This window comes from Oryzias latipes, chromosome 1, assembly GCF_053564925.1.
Source record: "Oryzias latipes strain Hd-rR chromosome 1, Olatipes_Hd-rR_3.1".
Taxonomy (NCBI): domain Eukaryota; kingdom Metazoa; phylum Chordata; class Actinopteri; order Beloniformes; family Adrianichthyidae; genus Oryzias; species Oryzias latipes.
The window spans coordinates 18149904-18173035 of NC_136237.1; the positions used below are offsets into that span (position 1 = coordinate 18149904).

The 23132-nt window shown below is 39.2% G+C and overlaps 1 protein-coding gene across 1 annotated transcript in view; it reads right to left on the reverse strand.

Moving 5' to 3' along the window:
- Positions 1-23132, reverse strand: part of mad1l1 (mitotic arrest deficient 1 like 1) — a 67193-nt gene that overhangs the window by 16774 nt on the left and 27287 nt on the right. The window contains exons 16-17 of the mRNA XM_011477875.4: positions 11391-11622; positions 3457-3650 (exon numbers count right to left, since the gene is read on the reverse strand). Of these exons, the coding sequence (XP_011476177.1) occupies positions 3457-3650; positions 11391-11622 (426 nt within the window). The remainder of the gene's footprint in view (positions 1-3456; positions 3651-11390; positions 11623-23132) is intronic.

Genomic DNA, 23132 nt, shown 5'->3' on the forward strand with positions numbered 1-23132 from the left:
TTTTTTTTTAATGTCATTAACTTTCTTACAAGCATTCAAGTGAGTCATTGAGCAAGGCACTAATTGACCACAATAATTACCTGCCAAGAAAATAAAGCAGCCTCAATGGAATGGTTCCACTACAGTATCTGTTCTAGCTCGAGGGCCGGTATCATAACACAACAGAGAAACATCACAGTAATTAGCCACTGATATGTGCACAGATCAGAGACTGGCAATGAAAGGAAAGAGATAAAGACTGAAAGAGATAACAGAAATGTGTTGTTGGGCAGGATTAAGAAAAGCAAAGAGGCAGATGTGAAAAAAAAAGCCCAGGATGGTTAAGGGGTCTGTGTGGGCAGAGCTCATATTGCTTTCCTAGTCCTCATGCAGTTTGTATCTGCATCAAATGGTTCCAACATTTCTCCCTATGATTCTCCATGTGTTCTCTAAATGTGGTCAATATACGACAAAAGAATAAAGTGCAGTGTGCAAAACGATGTTTTTGCCATAAATTGGCAAAGTATTTGGATAAGAATTGAGGTTTGCTAAAACTATTGTATGATTAAAGGAAATAAAACAATACAGAGTTTGAAAGACTTTAGAAGAGAGTTCTTCAAGGCAAGAAGAAAGACAGGGGTTAAGGTGAATTTTAAAAATCAATATCTGATGTTTAAGAGTAATAAATATGTAATCATGATTTCAAAAACCTAAGGCATGGTTGCTGCATAAGATAAACAAAACTAGAGCTGCAGTTACAGTGCAGATCTTCATGTACAATTGCTATTTTTGATCAGGTTCAACAATAGCCCAGTTACTTTCAAAATCCATCATCATCTGGCCAAAGCTCTGAATTGACAAATGTTCATGAAGGATTTAAGAAGAACTTTACACACAGTTACAACACAAGCCTTTAACCTTTGATTACAGAAAGATATCCAATCAAATAGTGAATCACTTTCATCATGGTAATCATGGTTCAAGCATCATATTTGTGTTTGCCACCCCTGTTTTGACACGTCAAATTTGTCCAAAAAGGAGGTTCATAAACCTTATGAAAAATTTGCGTGTGGTAGGAGCAACCCACAAATGTTTTTAATCCCCTTATTGTTACATCGCGAAAGACATGGACGATGTTGAGAGGGCTTCACCTGGATGAAGTATCGCTTTCAGCTGTATTTCTGTCTCTGTGGCCCAGTTAAACTGACAACTAGCTGTCCTGCATTTGTCCAAAGAAGTTAAAAATGACGAGCACCACACCACCTGGGTGGTGGTGAGGTGCTCGTCTGGAGCTGTGGGCGCTCTTTTGGGGCGGGGCCCTCCCGGCGCGGCGGGGGGCTGCTCTACCCCCCCCCTCTCTCTCTACCCAACTACCCTACCTACCTAACATCCCTTTCTCTTCTTCCCTCCTTTCCTTTTCCGTCCGATCCAACACCAAAGATTTTTAAATATGACAACAATGAATAAAGTTTGGCATAGATTACAAACGGGGTTTATTCAGACATACCTCTGGTTTATCAGAAGATTGATAACCCCTATTGTTAAAGTAAAATATGTCCAACACAAGAGGCCTTCAGCTCTCATCTGTTTGCCCAGCTGTTGGACAGGACAAGTTAGAAAAAGATTTTTTTTTAAATTAGATTGTTTTTTTTACAATGTTTAAATACAAAGACAAATGAACGTTTAGCAGCAGCATAAACGGCATTGATCAGCGCATCCTCCATGTTAGTTTTGGACTCCCCTATAGCTTGCATCATCAACATGTCACAAGTCGAGTTCCTACTGGCTTTAGCAAAGCAAAGCAACAGTCTGCAAAACTTATTTTTGAATTCTGAAAACATTGAGCAGTTACAAGTTGCGCCGTGTCTGGCGGACGAAATGCAAAACTTCTCTTAGAGTCTGTACATTCACTTAACATCGAAATTGGATGCACAAATCGCATTTGCCATAAACATAGCATGAGACTTGAACTTTAAAATATCCCATTTATTATACCTGCACAACATCACTGCCAAACCTTAAAAAAGCCTTTAAATTGCCTTCTTGTCGTGTTACAATTTTCTAGCTTAAAATGCCCATTACTGTTTTCTCGCTGCTTTTAAAGTACTATAGTGACAAATTTAGTGACATTTTCAATTTGAGAATCACTTAAAGAAAAAAAGACTACTGCACCAACAAGGCATGATAAATATATCAATTTACTCCCTTCCCACATTGAAAACACAGCATACTGCTTATATTCTCTTCAATGCACAGCTTAATTGGAACCAGAGCAAAACTCCCATTGTGCAAAGAAACCTTGATCAAAGACTGCAAGAGAACCTAATACAGTGGCAAAAAAGGTTATAAAAGTTTACTACATCAAATTAGCACTTCTTAGAGCCTTTGAGCAAGAGAACAAGACGGTTATCAATCTTATACTGATACTACACCCTGTTGGAAGTTGGATGGTGAACGTGCACTCATTTTAACTTTCCTCTTCTGTTTAATGATGACAGCACATAGGCTTTCAGAGACACTGCCAGTATCTCAAAGCAATCTGAAACCATATCTGATCTCATTAAGTGTGCAGGTGCAGAAGTGTGCAATGCTACATCCACACTAATGTGCTCCCATATAAAACATGAGGTTCAAAAAAATAAAACAATCTCTAAGTAAATTACTAAGTACTGCACATAATAAAGTCCTTGCATGAAGTACACATGTGGAATCCCTGTTTTAACCTTAAGAAACATGCTCATACTTTGGAAAACAGAAAGAAAAATTGAACTATAATGTAGCAAGGACAAAAGAATGGATTCCAACGCAGAGCTTTTAAAAATGAAGCTAGGCTACTATGAAAGGCATTTTTAAAAGATCATGGAAGGAGTGGCTGGAGGAAACCGTCATTTAAGTCCATTTAGATACAAACATAAGAGCAATCTAAAAAAGAAATAATTTAATTAAATTCAGCTCATTCAATTTTTAGATTGATTATCAATGGCAATGCGCTTCCTGATAGGAACTGGCTGCCTTGGGCAATGCGCAGGAGCAGGTCCCAAAATGCACGACAGCTCATCAAAAGTTGAGTGCGTTATGTAGAATTGTTGGATCGACAGCTCCTCTGTAAGATCACCAACCACGATTTCCCAAAATCTCTTCATCCGTAGCCGCTCCCACGTGTAACGAGCCTCCAGCTCCATGGCCTGAATAAGACGCTGACGTGTCCTTTGTTGAACGATGATAAGCACTAGTGCCGTGACAGAAATTTGAATGTACCTGCTGTAAATCAAAGTATTGTTCACATCCGTCGCCCTGTTCTTGAATCACTTATTGTGTGAGTTGGTTTGTGTTTATTCACATAATTATGATTTAATGGAGACTGTGTCATTGCGAAATTGTGTTTTTCCAACATTTCTAGTATTTTGATAAAGTTTTGTGAATATGTGTAATGGAAACACAGCTAATATAGCAAGCTAAAATATATACAGAACTTACCTTTTTGAAAAGCAGAGAGTCATCCATGTGCTCAGCATAGACTGAGGTGAGTCTGTATTGGTTTTCAGTGGTTATGTCTATCTGGTAGCCAGTCAGGACATAGCAGACGGTGCGAAACTCTTGAATCTTCTTTTGAAACACTTCTTTCAGTCTTTGGTTCCTCAGCTCAGAGCTCTCCATCTGCTTACGTAGATCTACACAAAGATTTGGGAAAACTCATTAGTTATGAAAATTAAAGCTAAAATCCCAGAAAGCATGACTTGGTACTATTGGAAACGGAAGTAATTAAACACATCTGCAATGATCCATCTATGTGGGTCGATAATCTCATCAAGCCAAAGGATCAGTCAAAAAAAAAGAAATCACACCACATCCTTGTTGAGATCATGTTATGGTAGCTTTAACACTGAAGAGATTGTTAAGTAATACAAAACAGAACCCTGAACTGGTTGGGCGGTTGTCTGGAGTGTAGGGCGGGTCTCTCATGGGGGGATGCCCAGAACTCCTGGGTGGCAGTGGGTCGCTTGTCTGGGGCTAAGGGTGCTCTCCTGGGGCGGGGCCCCGCGTTGGGCCCTACCGGCGGGGCGGAGGGCTGCTCTCCTGGTTGGGCTGGGGCTTACACTCTCTGTTCCCTGGTGCCTCCCTGCTCTCTGGCTTTGGGGGCCCCTGTGGCGGTCCTGGTAGACCTGGTCTGGGTGGCGGATGTAATTGCCCGACGGGCAGTTGTTCCCTGCTGCCGTGCGGGTGTTTCTGGTACTCTCCCTCCTTTTTGTTACATTCCATCATCCACTTTAGAAGGACATAAAGACCCCCCCAGTGCTAGCACACCGGTGTTAGCTCACCTTTGCACAAATATATAATAATCTACAACAAATAATCTACGTGTTGGTCCGAATGCATAAGTATGCGTATGTGAACATCAGTTGTATTGTGAACACGTTGACATGTTGACATGTTTTGTATGTGGGCATTTTTGGAGCCCACAGATATGTTTGTGGCATTTGGGTGTGTGGACAGGCCCCACCCCCTTTTGGATTTACATTACTTATAAACCTGACTGTAATGATTGTAAACACCCTGCAGCTTGTTGCGTTATGCTGCTTCACGGTTCTACCCCCCCTCCTCTATTATCACCCGCCTACCCCCCCCCCCCCCCCCCCCCCGGCATCCCTCTCTCTTTTTCCCTTCTTTTCTTTTCCGTCCGGTCCAACAAAAGACTGTTACAGATATGAGTAATATGAATAAAGTTTAGACTAAAGGGGTTTATTCAAATATACACCTAGTGTGTCGAATGTTTCATAACCCCTATTGTAACAGTAAAATATGTCCAACACAAGAGGTTTTCAGCTCTCATCTGTCTGCTCAGCAGTTGGACAGGACATGTTAGAAAAAATAAAAATAAAAAAAGTTTTAAAAAAAAACAGAAGTTATCTGGTCTTAACTGGGAATAAAAAAATAAAAAAAACAAGGAAAAATTTGCAAAACAAGACATGTGTAGAACAGAAGTAAAACGACCAGAAAACAAATTTATCTAAAATCATTTTTGGAGACAAATTAAATGTGGAGACTTTTCAAACAATGCTTTTTTTTTTTTATTTAGGTGTTAGTATAATGGTACAAATGGTGCAGTAAAACCTCTTAAGCCTCTAAACGTTGTCAATGTGTTAAAAGCATCCATGACTATTTTACGCCTCAGCAGCTGGAAGAGATTAGGAGCATCATTTACAAATCCACCATGCTGTATACAAACTGAACTAAAGGTATGCAAACTCAAAATAGTTGGTGGCCCCAGCATTAGTCTTTTATTTGAAAGATATTGGTACTTCTTTCCTGCTGCGTCAAATTCATGTGTTTACCTAAGAAAATATAGGACCCAGTAAAAGCAGTAAGATTGGCTACCAATAGATTTGTCCATTCCGTGCTATCAAGACATTTCTAGTCTTTCAAGGTATCAGATCTTTTTTTGCTTCAGAGTTTATTTCATGCAAACATTGGTTTCCAGAGCTTAGTTTATCTTGCAGAACTGGTTTACTTGCAGCAGGATTATGTTACCATACGTGTGATGATGTTTTGATGTTAAACTCCAGTCCTAGGTAAAAGAAAATGCCAAAGCGGTACCTTCAGAGCAAACCAGTGGCTTCACTGCAGGAGCACTCCACCCAGCTCAGTGAAAACAGAGACTGCACACGCTGAACCTATATAAATTCATGCTTTCAAACTTTGATGCACAAAATGATTTTGATGGCATCCTCAGAAGCTGGATGATGTGTCAGTCATGTTATGCCTTCAAGTGTTTTGACTTTCATGCAGCAGAAACTGTCTACTAAGGAGGACATGATGTTGGACAAGTTCACACAAGCATCAAGCCAACAGTATTTTAAAGAGTGAAGAACATATAGTGGGGCAAAAAAGTATTTGGTAGTCACAGATTCTGACAGTTGACAGACTTAAAAAGATGAGTTTGGTCTGTAATGTCCATCACAGACACACTTCAACTGGGAGAGACAGAATGTAAAAAAAAAAAAAAAAAAAAAGGAAATCACAGAGAATAGTGTATTTCAATAAAAATGCTAACAAAAAAAAGTATTTGGTTAATAACAAGAGTTCACCTAAGTACTGATGTATTGTAACTGGTTGGTGGTAAAAGCACCAAATTTGCCATAATATTCATTTATGCATTATTCTGCAGGTACCCCCTTAAGTTTAAAGGCTGCATTTTGTGCATGAATGGCCCATATTGTGAGACTGGGGCAGACAGACATTGAATATTTTTGTAACAATTGAATGTATCTCTACAAATGAATTTTTCTCATGGCTGACATGATTTTCTGAAAAAGGGGATTCTAATGCGCATCTATGGCAAATTTGGTGTCGGTATCCCTGCAGATGTCCACTTCAATCCTTTCTTCCTCCATCAAAGACAAGATCTCTAAGTCTGTGTGACGCTTCCGACTGAGGAGGAATACTTTTATGGCATCTTCAACGTTTTAATGCTAATATAGACTATTTTCATCTTTGTTTTATGTTGAAAAAGGTTGTTTCATCTGGAGGAGAGGGGGTAGGTAACTCTATATCTGTGGCATTGCCGTTTGTTCTGTACATGACAGGTTTATGACATAAGATGACAAATGGACTTCTGGGTATGTGAATGAAAAGGAAAATAAAGTTGTGGTCCTCTACACCCAAACGTGTCTCTAAGCTCCTTCTTTTACATATGAAACTCCGCTTTACAGACACTGAACCCTAGAAAGCCGGCTACACTGACAACAATCTGATTTTGAGTCACTCAAAGGTTCAGAATTTCTTTGTTTTTGAAACCTATCCGGAAATAAAGCTTTACAAAATTTTCCACATCTTTCATCTTAAAGCAAGGCTCCAATAAACGGAAAACTTTAACTCTAGTTAGACTTTAATTTCGACATTTCCACTTTTTTCTTAAAACTTTATTTCGACTTTATCACCGACATTGGCTTTAATCTTGACATTTCGACTTTTTTTCTTCTTCCTGTAAGTGAGGATAAAAATTATCCTCCAGAATTTTTTGTCACCCTGGCCCTAAATCTCCGTCGTAATTTCAAGGCAGTCACAACTCAGGAGTCACCTCATTTTTTTTTTCCAAGCTGCTTTTACATTCCATTTTCATACGGCTAGATGATAGGTCAAAGGATCTTATCCCAGCACAAAAGTCCCAATTGTAAAAGTAAAATGTAAATCACCTAGGATGTTGTGTCAAAAATATCTGAGTTAACTTTTATAGCTGCCTTAAAAATCTACATAAAATAACCAAATTTCACTTAAAAAAATGCAGAATTGCGCTCCTGGCCTGGGGGCTCTTCTCCCCTCTCCTGGTCTGGCTGGTCGAGCTGGTGAGGATCTGATCTGATCCACCCCCACGTGCACACTGCCACACTGCTCCCTGTTTGCTATATCCCTCCTCCTAAACCACAGTGTATTGATGGACAGATGTTTTCCGCTCATCTTCGTGTCAGAATTTCACCGTAATATGTAATATTTGTCTTTTCAGCAGATCTAGTATAATTGTTACAGCTTAAAATAAGTTATTTAAATCAGCGCTTGTATCCCCCACTTTCTCACCTCTCTTCCCTTTCCTCTCTTCCACCCCTCCCTCCCCACACACACTAAATGTAACAAATAAATAAAAAATAATACAACAAAAAGGGGTTTATACAAATCTACACCCTGGTTTCTCGAAGTTATATAACCTCTTTTTGTGATAGTAAAACCTGACCAACACAAATGGCCTTCAGCTCTATTATGTTTGCTCAGCTGTTGGACAGAACAAGTTAAAATAAAGTAAAAAAAAATAAATGCAGAATTGATTAATCAAATTCAAATTTACCCAAGTATTGAATTATTTTCTTTTGCAAGCAATTCCTTTTTTCCTGTGAGATTTTTTTTTTCCTCAAGTTCATCTATTTCTATTTATGCAAGCTCCTAAATGTTTAGTTTTGGGGCGGCCGTGGTGCAGCAGTAGGGCGGTCGACCCATGATCATAAGATTGCAGGTTCGATTCCCGCCTTGCACGCCCATGAGTCGAAGTGTCCTTGGGCAAGACACTGAACCCCACCTTGCCTCTGGTGGTAGGCAAGGGCCTGTGTTTGGCAGCGGAGCCGCCATCAGTGTGTGAATGTGTGAGTGAATGTGTGTGTGACTGGGTGAATGGGTCTGTGACTGTAAAGCGCTTTGTCCTTGTAGGAAGAAAGGCGCTATACAAGTATACGCCATTTTAAATCATGTGAAACCAATTTTCACAACAAAATTAATTCTGAAACTCAAAAAAAAAAAAAAAAAAAAAATGAACTGAATTAGGCCTGCACAATGTATCGCAAATATATCGTTATTGCGTTATCAAGCTGTGCAATATGCATATCGCAAAAGACGGCAAAAATGGCAATAAATGGTTACCTTAAATGTGCTAAAACAATCGCATGCCAACTTGAAAAAATTTATAGAAACAAAGAAATCCCTTTATGTATTTGACTAATCGAATGGACTCCTTTACATCATAGACCAATCGGATGGAGCCCATTTATGCTCTATGTTTTTCGCCTTATTTAGATGTGGGTCATTTGAAATGTAATTTTTAAACTGTTGCAGTGAAATGGAAATTATGTTTTGGTTGTTTTATATGTTTATATGTTAATATACCGCAAGTTATATCGTCATCGCAATATTAATCACTATATCGCAAGTTTTCCTCATATTGTGCAGCCCTAAACTGAATAGTATAAGAAATGAATCAATACTAAATGGATAAATATTTATATTGAATGAAATCACTATAAATCAAAAATTGACCAATGAATTTAGATGTCTGTGACATCTACACCATCAGCTCAACTGGTATTTTACTGTCTTGCATTTATGTCAGAGGCAATACTATTTTTGTAATGTGCTCTAAAGAATTGTGTAAAATTCTTTAATTTTTATGAATTTATCTATTTGTTTGACGTTTTGTTTCAATGCAACTACAATGAATTGTTACAAAAGGCTTAAGAAACTCATAAATGTAACAAGTTAGTTATCTGCACAAGCTTTAACATCAACTGGTCAGGACAGTTACAGCAGTTTTTGAGTTAAATTAATAAAACATTTAAAAAAACATGGAATTTTTAAACAGAATATCACGTTTTGACATTTAAATCTATATATAACAGAATAGAATTAGAGACTAGACAATGTTCAATAATGAGCACCAAAGAGAGCTCACCCGATGGCTTTCATAGCACAAAGTGTGGTTACATTACCAACTGGAATCTTAATTGTGAACTTTTACTGATATGACTTCACAAACCGGTAGCCATTACATGAACTAATGAAACTTTATTATTTGATTTAAACTCAAATCTGTGCAACAGAGAGTAAACACATAAGTTCACAGGCGAGCTGGGGCCATATAGACTCCATACAGAGTCAAATGAAACTCTGATACAAGCTATAATTAATTCCTGTTGCATAAGAAAGTCATAATCCACATTGATAATACACACCTAAAATAGATATTCCAGTAGCACAGCCCAGATGTTCTATACTACAGTGTTCCCTAGTTTATCGAGGCGTAAGCGCTCCATAAATAACCTGCTATAGATGAAATCGGCAAAGTAGGGTTATAGAGGATTTCAAGTTGTAAAACCCCAGATTACACACTTTATACACTTTTCTCAGACAAACATGAATATTTCCAGACTCTCATTTAAACTCTTCAAGCTCAAATCTCCTTCACATCGAAAAGAGCCTGTTGAGGTGGCTCGGGCTTCTAGTCCGGAGGCCACCTGGACGCCTCCCTGTGTAGGTGTGCCAGGCATGTCCCACGGGGCGGAGGCCCCGGGGAAGACCCAGGACATGCTGGAGAGACTACGTCTCTCGGCTGGCCTGGGAACGTCTCGGGTACCCCCAGAGGAGCAGCAGGAAGTGGCCGGGGCGAGGGAAGCCTGGGCATCTTTGCTTAGACTGCTGCCCCCACGACCCGGTCCCGGACAGGCGAAAGAAGATAGATGGATGGAAGCTCAAATCTTTGTAGAATAATAAATCACATCCAAAAACAAAGATCTGCTCACTATCGAAGATTGAACACTTTCATACAGGAGACCCGGCATGGAGGAGATTGAATGACAAGGTCAACAGCCAATCAAGAAGAAGAAAACAGTGTGTTGTAAAAAAATATGTAAAAAATTGTGATACAGCAAGAGTGTGAATGGTAAATCGTGATATAGCGACTTCAATGCAGGCCTCCGCGTCGTCCATTAATTTCTGTTATACCATGGTCCGGGTGAATACTTGATTCTGATTGGCTGTTGGGTGTGCATTAAAAAGTGATATACCACAGGATAATCGCACGGTGAAAAAAGAAATTCTGATCACATAGCTTAAATGTTTTGTATTACTGCGGCAGCTTCTTTAGAGCAACCTTTTGCTTCATCATTAGGACTAAAAGTAAGAGGTGAACTTTCTCTCTGAACTGTGTTGCGGCGCCACGTAACAAATAGTCCGCTTTTTGTGAGAAAAGCAATCCAAAATCAGAAAAAAAAACAAGAATTAAGGACTAAAAACTGATTAATATTTATTGCTTTTGTATGGTATAAGCGGGTTAATTGCCTTCAAAGTGGGCATTATCAATTTTTAACGCTTTACGTCGGAACGTTCAGGCTTCCACGGCGTGCGCTAAAAAGTGATAATGTATACTTCGTCGGCCATTAACCCTTACATGATAAACATCTCGTCAGACATTACCCCTTACTTAAACTGATGGATGTAATAGTAAAGATTATGAAACAAATGCATGAAAAGATAACTCTGTGAAAGTGACCACAGTAGCAGAATTCAGAGGATTACAGCGATAGATTACAAAGACGGTCCACCCACTACATATTAAACACTGAACACTGCCTCAGTGGTAGTGAGCCAAGTAAATCAGCAGATTTTGTTCATAAAATGTCTAGCAATGTTCATTTGGTTAAAGCGTCGATACAGCATGAAAGTTAACTGATCACACATTCAAATTTTGACCTGTGGATTCACTGAATCCTTTGCCACAGACACCACACTGACTATGAGTCGGGTGGGCCAAAGAGGTGCTTTGTTTCTTTAAAGGCATACGTTTGGAAAGCATCAAATGAAAAACTTCAGATGGAAAAATATTTAAGATTTAAAGCAAATTTAACACTTTAATGCCCTTCATTTTTGCACTTTTGTTGTTTCCCCTTCAATTATTCTTTACAACCCTGCAGACACCCTGAATTTTCATATTATCGGCAAAAAAAACGAACAAAAAAACGGATTTTACACCTTTTAAAAAAACACTTTTCTTTCTTATAACTGTGTTGTTTTCCTGCGATTTAACTGCATGCCTTTTTGAAAATCCAAAAAGGCAATGATTTATGAAAGGGTCTGTCACCATGTCTGAGGCATCTTACCCTGCACCTCCTTGGATGGCGGTAAACTGAGGCTGATATTGGGGGTGTAAATGCCCGAGCTGTCTTGTGCATGCAGAATTCCACCTCCTTCCTGCAAGGAACGTACAAGTTCCCTCAGAGTTGTCACTTCCTCTCGAAGAGTCTCCACTTCCTGCTGCCGCTGTTGCTTGGCAACACTGGAGGGGTTCATTCTAAAGTGAAGAACTCTGGTCTTTACTGGATCATAGTCTCCCTGAAACACAGAGTAATGCCAATCAATGAAAGAGCAATTTAACGCAAAACTCTGCTTCTTAAACCACCTCAAGACTACATATTTATGAAGAACATATGAACTAAAATGTACTGCAATCGGATTTTCAGGAATATAACAGATGAAATTTTTTTTTTTTTTAATTGCATCATGTCATCCCATAAGAAAAATCTGTGGTTTTATGTTCTGTGTTTTATGACCAGAAAAACTGTAATAAATTAAAGACCACATCTTATAGGGCTGCAAACCCACACTTTATATATATATATTGTGGGTATATATTGTGGGTATAATATAGCGTTGTTGTAGATTTTTTTTTTTTTTTTAAACTAGGCCTACTTTTTTTTTTTTTAGCATCATCTTGTTAAAAGATTTTCAAAATCGATTAAGACACATTCTAAGATGATACAATTTTCCCCATTAGAATAATAAATCTTTGCAGGAGGAAAAAGCAGATGATAAAAGACATACCGGTTCATGTATAAAACCAGCATCTCTCCGTTAACAGAATGGCATAAAGATGTCCTATCACTCTTTACGTTGTGTTAAAACCTAAGAACATCTTAATAAAGCTTGCTTTTCTTGTCAAAGGGGTCTAACAATTAATATCAACATTTGTGTTTGCCAATACAATTCATAGTCAATATTTGATCCTTTTGAATGATCCGATTTAATCCGATTCCCTGACGTAAAATCGATCCAGGACATCTTTAGCCAAAACCTCAACTAGTGTGACTCAGAGATGAATACCTGGATACTGAACAGTGCAGTTGAAGTTTACCAGATTCCTTGTATTTCTTGCAACATAATCCAGTGTAAATTAAATGTGTACAAAGTTCAGCCCACTGTTGTTGTTCCACAACCAAATAATCCAAAGGGAATATTATTAGAACATTCTAGCACACTATATGGTCACCAGTCTTTGCTAAATTCAAAGTGTTTCCATACATTTGACTGGAATGATGGACTGATCATTTCATTTTTTGCTGTCATCACATGTGTGTTGTCTGCTGTGATAGTACTTGGTCGTTCTTACCTTATAGTAAAAATCCAAATGTATTTTCCAAGACAAATTCCTTGATTTATCTCATTTTGAAACTTTTTTAGTTTTTTACCCCCAATGGTATGGGTCGATTTGATTTGATACGACTAACAACTTGGCTAAGAGAGAATGATCTGGTTGGATAAATCAATTAATTGATTAATCGTTGCACCCCTGCATCCCATATTGTTTTGTTTTTTTTAACCTACTACCGTATCACTGATTAAAGTTTGCAGTACGAAATTAATTGATAGTTTGTTAATTTTTTTAAACTGCCTTATGATAATTATAGTTATATTAAATGTGTACACACTGGCTTGTTGTTGGGTTATAAAATCGAAATAGGAAAGAAAAAAAAACATAAAAAAGCATGCTTTGAAGTCAATAACATTATGCTTCCTAATGTGACGGTGGTTGAAATGGTGTCAACTAAGAGCTCAAGTGTGACAAAAATGTTTCACTTCCTTTATAAAAATGCAAAAGACACAACTAAAACAAATTTTAAACAGGTCAAAAAAAACAACAGTCCTGAGACCTTAAGAAGTACAAAAATGCAAAGTCCAAATGCCTTTGTACTCTAATTGGCTCTGCTCACCGTTATTTGGATCTAGCTCCACTCACTACAGAGCCAAGTCTGCTGAAATACCCAAGCTCCCTGTCATTTCTCTGTGCCTCAACAAAATGCTAAGTAAGAGGAATGGCCCCAGGAGCATCACAAGCTATTTGACAAAGTATTGCATAGTATAGGAATAAAAGAAAAGCTGATTAAAATGTACAGAGCATGACTTAAAAACAGGGACAGCCAAGAAGTCTCAAGAAAATATTTTTTAATAAGGTATAGTGCTTTATAATTAGAGTTTGTTCACATTAAGAGTCTGTAATATCATTGTTTTAGAGAGGCAAATATGAGGACATCTGCCTGGTAGCTAACGCCCAGTTTGAAATGGGACATAAATAATGACAGTATTTTTTTTCATGAGGGACAGCAGAAGACATGCAGAAGTATTGGTTGGTTGGGCTTTACAGAATATACTGTACTTCTATTAGTAAATACATTTGTAGCAGACCATTTAATACATTTGCGTGCTCTATGTGCACACATCATGACTATTAACACGACTTCATAATGGAACAACAAAAAAACGCACATGAATAAATGTAATATTATAGCCCCCGCCCCCCTCACACACCATCTTAAACTTTCTCTTCCTTTACGATATTGCCCGACCTCATTTTTTTCTATTAGAATGTTCCCACTTGATTTGTTCTTTGTAGTACTTTAAAGTGTCCCTCTACTGTGCACGGCAATAAAAACTTTCTGATTATGATGAGAAAAGTGGAATGCACAACGTAAGCAGTGATTATCTGAAGCCTTTTCAATGAGTTTCTGCAGGATGGGTCCATATTTTTCTTCATTTGTTTGTTTCATTAAAACTAGATTTGAATCATAATTGCAGTTTAGAATGGGAAACCAAGCCTTTGGGACAGCAGCAAGGATCCCTATCAAACCAACCTAAATTCGTTTTTAATATCAATAAGGGAATAAAAACAAAATCTGTTAATTCTATTTTTGAGCCACTTCACATTTTTGCCATTGCTGGTTTGTCTGCACATTTAGGAGGCCTAATTTATTATATATTCTTTTAACAGTTTCATGCGTCATTTCACTAATATTCAACTGACATTTTTAAATCTTGTTTTATTCTGTTGAGCACTTTACATTACACTTATGCTTGAATAATCTAAATTTATGGAGACATTTTAAAATTAGGTTAGAAGTAACAAACATACAGCAAGATAGTACTAATAAAATCATATTATTCTTTTTATATAATTATAACATTATTGCAATGCTGCAAAGATCTTCTAACGCAGGGGTCGGGAACCTTTTTGGCCGAGAGAGCCATAAACGCCAAATATTTTTAAATGTAATTTCGAAAGAGCCATACAATAATGTTGTGTCTCTTTCCCACACTGATGCACGGAGACTTAACCTCTTTTAAGGTTCTTAATTCTGGTTACTGTAGACAGCAACAAACGCCATACAACTAATTCATCAACTCCTGAATCTCTCCTGCCGAGACGAGAGAGAGCGCTTCTCCCAACTTTATATTCACCTGCTCTCGCTCCAACCCTCCCATTTTCCTTATTCGGCCCATAGCTGAACCCCATTGGTCCAAATTACCTAACAACAGGCTGAGCGACAGAACTGAGAGCCAATCAGATCTCTGCTTGATGCCTTCAATGAACCCCAGAACTTTTAACGCGGCCCGACAGCCAAGTTAAACTCAGTCCGCGACAATATTTTTAAAACTAAATATACAAGTGAATGTGTGCATTTGATGTAATTTCAACATTTTTAAAGTACAATAAGTCTGTGGATCCTTTTTAATAACATTGTTATGCTGTTGCTAATAAATGATGAGTATTTCTCGTGGTAGTTTTGTTGTCTAGTCTGGTTGATACGTGGTGAGTTTCTGCTTCATGCAGGCGTTGAGACTTTAAACGTGATCTTAGGTTGGTCTGAATGTTCTGTAGATGTGACAAAGACTGCTCACATGCAGACATGGAGCCAAACACACACTCACACGCCGCAGTGAGTGACGGGCAGCGGGTTTTACGTTTTAACAATCCCTGCGCGATTCACCTGCAGCCTGTCCCCACAACACCTCACCCCCACCCTCTGCTTTCTCTCTCACACATCCCGTCCCCGCAACTGCGCGCTCTTTCTCAGAGACGAGAGCGCGCAGTTTTAGGCACGGCAATTCACAGTTTTCCGGGTGGTACAAACTCTGTGAAATAGATAATAGTAAACTGATAGTTTTTTCTCCAAGCACCGCTACTACTGCGCGCCTCTGGCATCGCATCGCGCCCGAAAAGGACTGGTCTAATGAAAAAAAGTAAAATTAAAGATTTGTCTGCGAGCCACATGTGACCATCAAAAGAGCCATATATGGCTCGCGAGCCATAGGTTCCCGACCCCTGTTCTAACGCGATAAGACAGAGATTGCAGTTCACTTTGCTTTAGGTTTTTTCCACCCAAAATTTTTTCTAGACGGCAAAAAAAAAAGGTTCAAAACAAGACTTTGACAAAAAAAACAGTAGAATAAGGACAGAAATCCAACATTGTATTTTTCTCAAAATGTCAAAAAGACGATTTCAAAATAAAACTGCAACTTAAAAACAGGATTTCAGAATGGCGAGAAAACAAATGGAACAAAACTGAGAAATACGATTGTGCTTTGGGTTAAAGCTTTTGGTTGCAAATGATAGGTTTTGGTTCTCAATTTATGCATTTTGATTTGCAGATTTGGGGTTTTGATGCGCAATAATTTAGGTGCTGCATTGACACAATACTAAACTACCTGCTTATCATCACACATTTCCTCTATGAGCCACAGAGCGCTCATATTATATCTATTTTTTTTTTTTTTTTTTTTTTTTCTCTAACTTGTCCTGTCCAACAGCTGGGCAGACAGATGAGAGCTGAGGGCCTCTTGTGTTGGACATATTTTACTTTAACAAGAGGGGTTATTAATCTTCAGACAAACCAAAGGTATGTCTGAATAAACCCCTTTTGTAATTGAGGCCAAACTTTTTTGATTTCAATCATGTCTGAAAATCTTTGGTGTTGGACCGGACGGAAAAGGACAGAGGGGAAGAAGAGAGAGGGACGTTAGAGAGAGGGGGGGTAGGGGGTGATAATAGGAGGGGAAGGGGGGTAAGACCATGAAGCAGCATAAAGCAACAAGTTTACTGGTTGTTAATCATTATGGTAAGGTTCAAATGTAGTACAAAAAGGGCGGGGCCTGTCCACACACACACTCAAATGTTATAAACACACCTGCTAGCTGCAAAAATGTCCACCTGTCGACATGTACACAAAACAGATAGTGTGAAATATTTCAGTCATTCAGTCATGCAAACTGTTAGTGCAAAGGTGAGCTAACACCTGTGCTCAGGTGAGTGTTTATGTTCTTCTAAAATGGATGGTGGAACGTGAAAAGAAGGAGGGAGAGTGCCCAGCCATCCCCACCCCAAGATATCTATTTGGATTACATTGTGATATATTGTTATCACCTGATAGGGAAAGAAAACTTTATCATGATATAAAGAAATTCTATATCGCCCAGCCCGAGCAAGACAATCTTAATTTTTAATGTTATTTACAAATTTCACTGAAGCACTCGTAACATTTATCAATCTGCAACAACATAGGGTAGGAAGGTCTGAAGAGACATTATTTATCACGGACGGAGCCAAAATAAAGTGTGAAAAAAGTCGTTTAAAAAGGCAAATTAGATTAATGTAGATGAATGAATGCATTTGCTTCAATAGGAACAGCAGATGATCAGAATACATAAGACATCTTGATGATCCAAAGGAGTCATGGGAGAAAGTCTTGTGGTCAGATGAGACCAAAATAGAACTTTTTGGTCTTAACTCCATTTGGCGTGTTTGGAGGAGGAAGAAGGAGGAGCATCATCCCAAGAACACCATACCTACAGTGAAGCACGGGGGTGGAAGCATCATGCTCTGGGGGTGTTTTTCTGCACAGGGGACAGGACGACTGCACTATATTAAGGAGAGGATGAACGGGGCTCTGTATTGTGAGATATTGGGCAAAAACCTCCTAACCTCTGTCAGAGCGTTGAAGATGGGTCGTGGCTGGGTCTTTCACCATGACAATGACCCGAAGCACACAGCCAAGAAAACCAAGGAGTGGCTCCGTAAGAAGCATATCAAGGTTCTGGAGTGGCCTAGCCAGTCTCCAGACCTAAATCCAATAGAAAATATTTGGAGGGAGCTGAAACTCCGTGTTGCTCAGCGACAGCCCCGAACCCTGACAGATCTAGAGAAGATCTGTATGGAGGAGTGGGCCAAAATCCCTGCTGCAGTGTGCAGAAACCTAGTGAAGAACTACGGGAACCGTTTGACCTCTGTAATTGTTAACAAAGGCTTCTGTACCAAATATTAAAGTTGTTTAACTCAAGTGATCAAATACTTATTTGTCACAGTAATGTACAAATAAATTGTTTTAAAAAAACGTACAACGTGATTTCTGAATGTTTCTTCAGATTCTGTCTCTCACTGTGGAAATGGTCCTATGATGAAAATTTTAGACCCCTCCATGTTTTCTAAGTGGGAGAACTTGCTAAATCACAGGGTGATCAAATACTTATTGACCTCACTGTATATGGAGTTTCATCTCTGCCATAAAGTGAAAGGGCGTAAAGACAACTTAGCGGGCGTGTTCAAGAACTGAGTGAGTGAAACTCACAACGTGCAGGCGCAATTCTAACCGAGCGACCCTGCATTTTACAACTGCACGGCTGCAATGCTAACTGAGCGGTGATCTTGCGAGGTCAATTCTCCTTTGAGCACTTGCTCGAATTTGCGCTCAGTGTTAAAGGGGCGTTTTAGTCACTTGGGGGGCGGTATTCAGGGGTGTTTTTGTCACTTGGGGGCAGTAACCTTTCTGGTTGTTCTGATTGGCTGAAATTTGCTGATCAAATGCGACGAGGCAGCGGGGCGGGACTTTCATTTTTAAGTGCAAGGGGGGTTAACAGGCGGCTCTTGAGCTGCATGCGGCTCTCTGCCTCTTATTATATTTTCTATATACTTTAACAACCATGAGGCAAACATAAAAGTCTTAAATTTTCTCCAAAATGTACAGAGTGGCCCTCAAAATGTGTGTCCTACTACAAACAGAAAATGCAGTAGAAAAAAATAAATAATAACACACACAATTGGTGTGAATAGAAAAATAAAGTAAAAAACTTTATTTTTTTTTTATGCAGCTGAGGAGCTGCAATGTTTTGGTACTTCTGGGCTGCCTGTAAATTCAGGAACATATTATATGTTGTTTTTGGGGTGGTGAACCCCAGAATGACAAATGCATCCAGATTCAAACATTTTAACGCTGTAGTTTTAAGAGTACTGTATGAAAGGCTTTAGAAGGGCTTTTTTTTGGAACTGTAATGTCACACTTTGATTCAAAATATTGTCTTGTTTGAAGTCCCACTCCAATCATGTTTTGATCTGTTGTAAAAGTGTTTCCAGTGGTCTTTTAATTTTGAATATGTTGTTTTTAGTCAACATCAAATACCTGTTAGTTTTTAGGACAGAGTTTGTGCAGAGCAGCAGGAGTTCATCAAAAACTCATCGCGGAGTTGTGGCGCAGAAGTAAGCCTGCCCTTATATTCTATCATCCCTTTGTTTGCACTCTCTCCTGCTAGCTTACTGCCCCTCACAACCCCAAGCAATATCTGAGCCATTCAGCTGTACAGTTTTGAGCCAGATGCCAGCTCAGACGTGGAAAATGAAAAGGTTCATGCATATATTTGTCTGCAAGTGGATGAATCAGAATGGAGGGGAGCATCACAACAAGGAGTTTTCTCAAAGGCATTTTTTTCTCCCGATTCATCAAGATTTGAATACAGAAATACTCAGAATGCTGCACGGTGGCACAGTGGTTAGCGCTCTTGCCTCACAGCAAGAAGGCCCAGGTTCAAGTCCCGGCTGGGGGATCTGAAACCGAACATCAATGGGGGACCTTTCTGTGTGGAGTTTGCATGTTCTCCCCGTGCATGCGTGGGTTCTCTTTGGGGTCTCCGGGTTCCTCCCACCGTCCAAAAACGTGCTTCATAGGTTAATTGGCAACTCTAAATTGACCCTAGGTGTGAGGTGTGAGAGTGAATGTATGTGGGATATGTGGCGACCTATCCGGGGTGTCCCCTGCCTTCGCCCGCAAGTAGCCGGGATAGGCTCTGGCAGCGCCGTGAACCCGAAAGGGACAAAACGGAAGAAGATGAATAAAAGGAAAAAAAATACTCAGAATTAAGCTTACATTATGCTCCTCCACCTTAAGAAAAATGATCATTGGCGCAAGAGTCTTTGGGGAAATGTCTCCAACAAATTTTTGGTTTTTTTAGGCTTTTTTTAATTTATTTTTTTATGTGAAACATAGTTTTTGAGCCTCCACACAAAACTCAATGATCTACCTCCTGCAACTGACCTAAACGTTGTGTGGTTGCCGTAGCAACGTGTGAGCAGAAAAGTCATTGACTGAATTGCTAAAAAAATTTGACGGCCCTCAGGCGTGTGAGCCAATTTCAGAATGAGTTCATAAACGCCAGAGGCATCCAGTTTTGGAAAGAGTACGAATAAGAAAGAGCATGGAAGAAGAATCAGAGCAATAACAAAAAAAAGGACATGCGCGTTAGTGGTAGCCTCTAAATGTGTGGCAGGCTCTGCCTCTGGGACTTGAGCTTTAGGGAGTTTACAGATAAGTGAAGGGAGATCCAGTTTGTGCCTGGAAAGCATGACCGCAGAGGTCTGCAAAGCAGTAACTTTCAAGGGGAAAAAGCCTTAAGGTCTGCTCGTCTTCACACGTAGAGCATCTGAGTGAAGAGTCTCCTGGAGGGATTTGTGCAAAATTCAATATTTTTCTTGAGACAGAATTGTCATTATTATGATCCAAGTGCTGGAATGACCTTTCTTCTCTCTTTTAATAGGCAATTTGAAAGTAGTTACTACAGTGCATTATAAGGGAGTCTGTCATCAATTATTTAAGCATAGATAAATCATAAAACAAAGGTACAGACATTTTTTAAGTTATTAAACTTTCTTGTGATAACTCTCTCTTTACCCCTCTTAATATTCCAAGTTGCTAAGGAAACTGGGAAAAAAAACTAGAGAGAATCCCCCACCCCCATATAACACTATCCTCTGGGTTCTCCTCCTAACCACCCTTTTAGTCCTCCTCAACATCCATGAACTTCCTCTTTGCGCTTTCCTGGTAGCTCCAACCTCAACATCCTTATACCAACGTAACCACTATTCCTCTTCTTAGCGTGTCTAAACCGACTTGATTTGGCTTCCCTGCATTTATCTACAAAAACATGAGTCTAACATGTCCCTCTGATGTATTCTTCCCTGATCCTATCCATCCTCGTCACTCCCAGAGGGAACTTTAACATCTTTAGCTCCGTCTCCTGTCCCTTTCTCAGAGCCAATATCTCTAAACCAACAACACGGCTGCTCTCACCACAGTCTTTTACAACTTTTCACAAATTCTTTTGTCACATCTCACACCTAAAACCTTCCTCCACCTGTTCCAACCTACACCTTTTCCTATCTATGCACTACTTCTTCCAACAAGTCTCCTCATCTGCTTTTCTCATTCAGCATGACATCCTATGCTGTCTGGCTACACTTCCTGACAACTTTGCAGTCCCTGATTTCTTTCAGCTTTAAATATCTGGACAAGATGCAATCAACATGTGTATTCTTCTCTGCACTTTTACACATCACCTTCTCTCTTTTCTAGAAAAATGTAGTCACCACTGCTTTTCTATTCTTTTAGCAAAGTTCACCACCTGTACTTCTACATTTGTGTCATGAACACCAAACTTTCCAATCATTTCCTTATCACTCGTGTTTCTTTCACTCATGAGTCCATGAAAGTTTGCCTCAATAATCACTCTACCAAGATATCACCTCATATCATCCTCCAGAATTTCTCCTTTTCCTCTAGCTCACTTCCACAAAGGGAGGCATAGCCACCGACAAACCTTCAGACTGATCTGACACTGTTCACCTCCAAACATCTTCAGGATCTCTCCTATCTCGCTCCTCTTTCAATCTACCACATAATAGATCCTGGTCCGAATCTACAAACCTGGGTTCATTTCTATTTGATCTCTTGAACATACAGGACATCCGCATTTCTTTTTTCCATCATGTCAGCCAACTCTAATGTATGCTGTCAAAGACATTATATTCAAAGATCCTGCTTGGAGTTCTGCAGGCCTGCCTTTTATTCGCTCTCCTTGCTCAGGAACATGACTTCCTCCTCCACTTCTTCAACCAACAATAGTCCACCAACCACCAACAGCAGAGGGAAAAAAGACCTCCATCAAAGACTGAAATGAATTAGAATGAAGCTGTTGTTTGTTAGTCTAACCCAGGGGTGCTCATTTGTTCAATCACGATGTACCGGTCGATCTTCATGGACATGAAGGTAGATCGCAGGCCAGGAAAGATAAATAACCCAAAAAATAAAAATGTCACACCTACGTCACTGTACATGCTGAGTGCAAATTCTGTCTGTCATCAGAAAGTCGCTACTTGCTCTACGGCACGTCAAGTCCCAGTCAGAAGACCACTCCATCCCACTGAAGTGTTTATTGAGGCCCGGATTGCCCCGCGGGCCTCCGCAGTTCCCTCCCAATGGATCTAAACCCACCAAGGCAGCAGTGTTTTCCTTTAGCGCGCGCTTTTCGAGCGCATCCCTTGGAGCAAGAGGCGTTTTAGATATGCCATGCTCCCCCAATTGCACGTTTACAGCAGAGAATAAAATTTGATAGTGGCTGCTTTCTGTTTTTATAATAAAACGACTCATCTGTTAATACTAAAATATCTACTCACAAAGATTTACGTACTCTTACCGTGTAGCATTTTTGTCCCAAAATACTATATATACATACATATGTACGTGTAGTGAAAGGTCTGTTAAGAATATCACAAGAGTAAAAACACAGACATATGAATAAGAAGAGTTTTGCAGTTTTAAAAACTTCCAACAGGTTGCTGAATAAAAAGTCTTGACTTGTTCCACACAGAACTGGTTTCTTAAAGTTGTTTGACAAACTTGGCAGACAAGTTTAAAAAGATCTAAGTTTATAAAGACATTAATAATTAACTTTAACAAAACTGGAAAGACAAATTCTAAAAATAAAAAGCTCCCAGCTTTGAAGCTCTCCCAAGTGTAGCACCCCTTCATGATAAGAGCTCATTAGCAGCAGACATATAAAACAAAGCTAAAAGAAACTGTCCAGGTTCTGTTTCATAAAGTACCAGCTCTCTTTAGGTCATTGACCAGTTCAATGTGCAACTCAGTGATGATCCAGAAGCAAATCTAAACCTCTGTTATTGCTAACCAGATTTGCAATACAAATACCGGTAATGAATATTTGATATGGACCAACTACCATTAGTGCTGATTACTTTTTCTATGCATTAATATACCAATAGGAAAGGTAATCACAATTCACAGTAGAATCATTTATGAGTTTTAACTCATTTTCTTTCACTTTGCATTGAAAGAAAGTCAAACGGATCTCTGCAAGCTATAGATTTATTTGAAGGTCATCCTGGAAAAAACTGAATTTCCTCTTTTGCTGAAACTTTTAGGGTGGATGATAGAAAATAAATTGGGAGACTGCAGGCACAGTCTGACTGTGATAGTGATTTAGAGGAGAGCACACTCTGCTCACTCTATCAAGCCAAAATCTATTCATCTAGATTTATTTCATTAATGCTGAAGTAAACTGCTGACACAGTGAATCCCTCTGTTTCAAATAAACATTAAAGCAAGCTGAATCATGTCTCCCTGATGTTCCTGTACTATAATCCAGCAGAAACCTGAGTAATCTCACATGCAGAG